Here is a 7,810-nt window from a genome sequence, read left to right on the forward strand (position 1 = left end):
CTGCCCGCGTGCACAAAACAGGAGACTTCTTCACGAAAGACTCGCTGGAAGGCTCACGGTGACCTGGGAGCGAGCCAGAGCTGCGGATCAGATTTACTTGTTTGCAGACTCTAATTTAACAGCAAAAGTTTCCGTATGGAGACTCGGATGATACTTGTAAACCGAGACGCTGATCTGTACGGGCAATTTTAATTTTTTGCGTCATATTCCGCTGTGTGAAACCTCTGCCACCAATGTGTGAAGCCACTGCTGAATTAATAAAAGCCAAACGGCTGGTCACACAGCGTAGCGCGACAGAGAGAGAGAGAGAGAGAGAGAGAGAGAGAGGTAGCTCACACTCAACTTCCAGCAGTCTATCCAAATGACTTGATGGAGGGAAGACGGACTGTACTCACACGCGCTCCTCTGGAAATCGGCGGAAGATGCTGGAAGGCTAGCTGGCACGAGACACAAAGGATACAGGGAGCCGGGAGCACGAGCGCTTCATTGGCTCGCACGAGAGCCACTTTGGAGAGACAAGTAACTGCGCACTTCAAAGTTGAGCATATTTATCAATCAAACTGGACCACTTGCAGCGGCCAGGCGCTTCTCTCACGTGACTAATGTAAGGTTAGGGTGGGGGGGGGACAGGAGCGCAGCCACATAATACCGGCTCCTACCAATCACCCTCGTTGAAAACTGTGAAGGTTTTCTATTCAGACGGGATGAGTAGACAGTTTGAATGATCCGAGCGCAGGGGCCGAAGTTATTCGACATGCCCGAGAATGTTTCGCTCATTATAAACCGGACAGAAGCGCGGCAGGGACGCGCGTGGGGTGCCGGAGCGCGTGCGCAGCCGGCGTGGGTCGTCACGGTACTGGCGAGTGTTCTGATCTTCACCAGCGTGGTGGACGTGCTCGGTAACATGATGGTCATCATATCGGTACTCAGAAACCGAAAACTGAGAAACGCAGGTGAGTGTGCGTGTGCGTGTGCGTGCGTGCGTGCGTGCGTGCGTGCGTGCGTGTGTGTGTGTGTGTGTGTGTGTGTGTGTGTGTGTGTGTGTGTGTAAGAAAAACAATATTCACTACCTGCAACTTTTAGCTTTTTTATAAATGTTAATGTTCTTGTATATTTGCACATTTGCCAGTAGCTTGTGATTTTAATTAATTGAAGAAAAAATGAACTAAATGAAAAATGAACTTAATGTATTAACAGCGGGACGTCAAATTCATAACATTACCCACGTGCGGATGTCTTTGTAATGAACTGTAATCGCTACAAATAAAATGAATGACGCGTACGCAAAATACGTTTTCAAGAATCGCGCTTATGCCAGTCTCACGTGAGATGAAATGAAATGAATGTAACATCGACTGAAAATAGCACGTGTTAGCACGTGCCACAGGAAATCGGTCTGTGAACCAGTGTGTGTTTTCACTAGGACGGATATTCGAAGCCAGATATAAGCGCGATTGGAAGATCCCCATTATACAATGTAGGCAGATACTACTGTGTGTAACCAACTGCTACCTATGGGAGGGAAAGTTAGGATGACTCAAAAGGCCTGAAACAGTAGCCCTAAAAATGAAAAATAATGAAGGGTCCCAAAATAATGTCCCTGCCTAATGTTTATTACTGCAATACATACCACACATGAGTCACATCTTGTGTGCATGTCGAAATGGAAGATTTTAACCTGAAACTGTTGTCGTTATCGCGAAATGTGTAGACATTACATAACACCAACAGACAGCAAATCTAGTGGACCAAATATAAAATACCAATGTCTTAATGTTTGTGTGACACACACACCCACACACACACACACACACACACACACACACACACACACACACACACACACACACACACACACACACACACACACATACATCAGATGTAGTGGTAAACCTGTGGGAAAAATGGCTTATACCTACACGCACTCCCACAATAATAGATGTTATCATGTTATAGCCTTGGATATGAGGATATTAGATTGCAGACACTGGCTCACAGAGCTATCTTAGTTTGTGTCACTCCTTTCAGTGACAAGCCAGAAAGGCTCGCACAATAAACCAGTTTAAACGCGCGGGTAATGGCTCGAGGTCTGGCCCAACACACAGGGTTATCACTACCGTTAGTCCTCATGCCTCACACAAACATTAAGTGTGTGTGTGTGCGTGTGTGTGTGTGTGTGTGTGTGTGCGCAGGAGTGGTGTTGGTATTTCTGGGGCCACATGCAAAGTTGAGTCTTGGGGCATCTCTAATCAAAGATATTTTTATTCTATAAAACAGAATAGTATTAACTCACCTTGTACAATCTTTACAAGAACTTAACCGTCTTGGTTTCTTGTCCTTAATTATCTTATTTTTGAGGCTTACAGGGAGGATTTCATGGAATCTTGATTAGCTAGCTAGCAGGATGTGCTATCTCTGTGGTGGCATACAATGAAAGAATGAAATCATTTAATAAAATTTTCCATTTTTTTCAGCCAGCCATTTGTGGCCCATGTGGCCCTCCTCATGTCTGGGGCCCCATGCATTTGAATGGTTTACATGGTGGTAAACACTGCCACTGTGTGCAAGTGTGTATGAGTGCCTACCCACACACTTTACACATCCTGGCTTTTTTTTTTAAACCGCTCTTTATTTGTATTACTAGAAAGTGCTCGGTCTAAGTCCCTTTGATCCTGCTTTTTACTTGGACAATTTGTTTGGACTGTTAACTTGAAGTCTTTTCTTGGACTACATGCCAAAACACCTATTATGCATAGACCAATATAATTTCAACTGAAGCACAGATCCACCTACAGCAAGTGCAGGAAGCGGTGGATTAAGAGTGGGGGAGAGGATAGAGATGAAAGAAAAGATGAGAAGAAAAGACGAGATTCAGTTAGTGGAAGCACATAGCCCATGAGAGCTGCATTGATTTCTAACAGCACCAGCTTCCTTTGCCTGAACATGTCTGAGCAGCAAATGTACCAAAGTTCTCCAGATGGTTAATAAAGCCATTCTGCAATTATGATCCTTAAAACGCTTCGGAGATATAAAGAATACATTGTCACAGTAGCTAAGGAACTGAATGGAAGCTGTTCATGGCTGTTTGTTCTATCGGTGGCATTGAAAGAGAGAGGGAATGTTAAACGAGAAAACGAATGAGAGATAGACTGAGAAGGGAGAGCCAAAAAGAGAGAGAGAGATTGAGAGAGAGAGAGAGAGAGAGAGAGAGAGAGATGCATGTTGACTACAGAGGATCTGTAGAGGATCAAGAGGCACGTAGTCAGTCAGAGTATTCAGGCTTAGCGTATACATTCAGTAATCTAATCTTAATTTCCGCTCAATTCATAAGAGAGATCGAGGAGAAAAGCAAGAGCAAATGAGACAGAGAGGAAGGGAAAGAGAGAGAGAGCAAGAGGGAGGAAGAGAGACAAATGAAGGGAGAGGGAGAGAGAAAGAAAAAGATGGGAGGGGAGAGACAGAGAGGGAGAGAGACAGATGAAGAGAGAGACAGAAGGAGGAGAAGGGAGAGACAGGGAGCGAGGGAGTGTCAAGCCGAAGGCATTTTAATATTTCTTTATCTGCAAATATGCTATTACCAACATTCCATCATCACAGTAACCATATAATCACATTCACAGTAACCATAGTGACACACCCCTTTGACAACATGAGTTTACCCAACCCTTTCTCTCGTGAACATAAGTTGTAATAAAACGGGACGTGGGAACGGGATACAACTGCAAGATTCGGACTACATCGGAGCGCCAGACGATCTGGGAATGAAAGCAGAGGCAGAGGGTTAGGTGGTGACCAACAGCAGCTTGAAGGGCAGTCCAGAGAACACAGAGAAGGCTGAGATCAGTCTAAACCAACGTGCGTTGAGACAATGAGCCTGTCATGAAAGGGCTGCAAAGCACAAGAGACTTCACAACAGGTGAGGAACAGAGAGGGCTTTAAATAGGGGTCGATAATTAGGGACAGGTGAGGAGGGGAGGCGAGTCGTGAGTGAGACAGGGAGCTGGAACACTGGGAGTAGGTGATGACAGTGGTGGAAGTGTCAGAGTCTTTGTAATATAAGCTGTCTCACATGCGTTTGATAGCCTGTGTGTGTTTTTACTTCACTGAGTAGCACAGGCCGTATGATGGGCTGTGATTCTAGGATGGCAGACAAGCTCGTTGGGATATTAAGACCACACCTCATCGTTCTTAGCCAGCGGCCATTCTAGAGCCTGTTGGGGCCCTAGGGGGCCGTTCATGACCATTATGCTATAAATAACAGCACTGTCAAGCAGTCGTACCACAGTACAGATGAAGCTTTCATTGGTCAGCTACAGAAAAACGACTGCCCGAGTTAGCTGATGTCCCAATCCAGACAACTCCAGATGACAGACGACATTCTTGTGTCCTATAAAACGACAGGTAAAACATCACTCTAGATGTAGAGACCCTGTTTATTTCAGCTGCGACGCTCAACCAACTTGACTGTTTATGAAGTGTTAATCCTGTAACTACAGGCTTCTTTGTTCTGTCAGACTGCTAGGCTAACAAATCCCTCTAATGGGTGCTCTGCTAGCTATGTTTACTAATGTCAACCAAAGAAATAAAGTAATCCTAGTGAACATTAAGAATTATGGCTAGACAAGTTGCTCGTCTAACTCTTCTTCTTCACTGGCAGAAGGATACCTCAGCTCCACTCCTATTCCACTGCTGTAACTTTTTTCATCTTCTCTCTCTCTCTCGCTCTCTCTCTCTCTCTCTCTCTCTCTCTATATATATATATATATATATATATATATATATATATATATATATATATATATATATATATATATATATATGGTTCTTTGTTCTTTTCTGGATTTGAACCCTGGTGTCAGGTCTTGTCAGTACAGTTCTGATACCCCTCTCTCTCTCTCTCTCTCTCTCTGTCATTCTCTTCCATTCTTTTTCTTTTTCATCTCTCGCTTTCTGGTTTCTCTAAACTGCATGAAACATATGTTTCACCCACTTTTTCTGTTTTTTTTTAATATAATTTGATTTCACACAAAGCACACAAAGGAGCAGTATGAATTCAGATCTGAACAAAACACTTGTACTTCAAATGTGAGTGCTGAGTATATAAATACACCCCAACACTGAAGTGTCTGGACAGAGAAGTAAAGAAAAAACTTCATGGCATTCTGGGCAGGTGTGCAGCCAGCAGTCTCTGAGAAGCACAAACATCTCTACCTGCACACCCACACACACACATATGCACTGGTTCTGGAAAGAAAAGAAAAGAAGAAACTAGAGTTTTACCTTGATGACATTCTGGACAGATGTGATGTGTGTGTGGTCAGATTCCATGAAATATGAGCACAGAACATATATACCTATGGCGACCCACTACACACACACACACACACAAACACACACACACACACACACACACACACACACACAGATTCTGATTGATCAATAGAGGACCGTTCTTAATTGATACAATTAATTATTAAGCTGTAATGACCAAGTGTTGTCTCTGTGTTGTCTAAGGAATGTGAAAGACCACATCCTCTAAGACTTCAGAAATGTCTTCATGTATGTTCTGTCATTATGAAACTCCTTCAACTCATAGAGTCACGTCTACTGGAGATCAGGTTTACAAGAACCACACACACATGTATGTATGCATTCAAACACACACAAACAATCTCACAATAGCTACCTGGCAAGTTAAGTACTGTAGTGAGGAACACCATCCATGGTAGAACAAAACATTCTGAATATTATATTAACTATTACAAGTTGATGAACTTGTAGTCAAGTTGTTTTGGCTGCAATTTGACATCCTTTGAATTAATTTTGATCAAGTTTACAAAATCTGGCAGCTTGCTAACTTTGAATGCAATGACACATGCACAGATAGTACAATTGGGATTGCAGCCTCAGAGTAAATACATCTACTTAGAATGTGTGTCTTCACAACCCTCTTCTGTGTTGCTGTTGGGTATATCATGTGTCTTTTGGCTAAGAAAAAGCCAGCGTTCCTGAAGGCACTTTGAATTCCTCCCCTTCTCCTGGCCTGATCTTGGGTGAAGGTTTGACCAGTAGCCCCACTCCTTCTTGTCTTCCAGTTGTTCCCAATGCCATCAGTAAAGTAATAAATATCACAGTGATGTAACATTAAAGGGTTTTGACTCAAACTTTGTTCACATCTTAAAACAGATACACGTGTATCACTCAAGTCTTTAGAAACACATATGTATGCAACACATACTGTACGTTGTGTACGTAAACCTACTGACCTCTTCATTAGGTAGGTCTGTCTTTAAGTACGTTCACAGGTGTATGGTTCCAGAGTGTAAATCATCGGTTGCCGTGCACCAAGTCTCAGCCGTTACGCTGTTTATCTCTGGCCCGTTTCTGACCACAGAACCGCTCCTCTGTGTTTATGGCTCACACGGTGGTGAGACTGTCGTGGCAGCGCGTATTACGCACACCAGTGTTGCTGGTGGGTTGTTTGACACGTCAGCGTCACTGCTGGGTTGAGACTGTTATCCAGTCAACGGCAGACTGGCAGACAGAACCTGTGATGAAATGATGGAGACTGCAACAACTGAAATATCGTCTGTAACCGAATACTTACAAGGCAACGTATACTGTACGCTTGATTCAGATTGTATTATGTTCGTAAAGTATTCATAGTTTGCTGAATCTGGTGAAAAGTAAGAGATGGAGTCAGCGATCCCGAGATGAAATTAAGGTTTTGAAAGTTGATAGGTTCAGAAGTGTTTTGGAGAGGTAGTGAATTCAAAAGGCCCGATTATGCAACATTTGAGGGGTGTCTGCACACATGCACACAGACACGAACACACACACACACACACACACACACACACACACACACACACACACACACACACACACACACACACTACAATCGGATTTCTGTGTTTCCCTGACACTGATGCACGTTGGAATCACAAGAAGCGTTAGTTCACTAGCAAAGCTCCACGACACCCTAAACCTTACAACAAGGAGCTCACGCCTCCAGTTTGTTTAAATAACCTTCTTGCCGCCGCCCATCTCTAAGCCCCGCCCAACATCTGATTGGGTGACACCTGCATGTCTCTGTGGTGCCAAAGACACAAGCAGAACACACAAAACCATACACAGATACAGATACACATGTCAATAAAACATGCAATAATTAGTATAGGCCTAATAAAGTGTCACAGCAATACACCAATTATATAACAGATGAATCTTTTGCATGCAGATTAATATTCAGTGCAATAGCAAGCTAGTCTATATATGTCGTGTCTTTGCACCTGTTGGCTGCCGGTTATTGTATCTTTGCTTTGGATTAGTTCACAGGTTTTGTGTTGTGCACTTTACCCACTAAATCCCCCCTTTTCCCTGAGACTGGTGTGATCTGGTGCTTCATTTTTTATTTTTTCACTCCTTACTGTCACGGCCTCCAACCCCGGGAACTCCACTTCCCAGCGTGCCCCACCACGAAGGTGGAGATCCGCCTCCTCAGAGTTTTAGACACCTGTCACCAATTAACTAGTTCTATATAAGACCTCTCGCAAACGCATTGTTGCGAAGTATTGCCGACATTCTTCTGAAAGCATACCAAGCGTTATATATATATCTGATTCTCTGGTTTGACCTGTTTAGCATTTCCCATTTCTCCCTCTTGGATTTGCCCTCTGCTCGGTTGGATTGCTATTGTGTATGGACCTGGACTGCCCTCAACCTCTCTTTGGGTTTCCCTTTCAAGCATTAAAGCCTTTCATTATTCGAAGTCTGCAAGCGTCTGTGTTGCTTCATGTTTCCAGCGTCA

At 43.6% G+C, this 7,810-nt stretch overlaps 1 protein-coding gene across 1 annotated transcript in view; it reads left to right on the plus strand.

The window, feature by feature from the left end:
• The first annotated feature begins 754 nt into the window (after positions 1-754).
• mtnr1ba (melatonin receptor type 1Ba) overlaps positions 755-7,810 on the plus strand; it is a 17,730-nt gene continuing 10,674 nt past the window's right edge. Inside the window, exon 1 of the mRNA XM_076977066.1 lies at positions 755-953. Within this exon, the coding sequence (XP_076833181.1) occupies positions 755-953 (199 nt within the window). The remainder of the gene's footprint in view (positions 954-7,810) is intronic.

Source organism: Brachyhypopomus gauderio, chromosome 16 (genome assembly GCF_052324685.1).
Source record: "Brachyhypopomus gauderio isolate BG-103 chromosome 16, BGAUD_0.2, whole genome shotgun sequence".
NCBI lineage: Eukaryota > Metazoa > Chordata > Actinopteri > Gymnotiformes > Hypopomidae > Brachyhypopomus > Brachyhypopomus gauderio.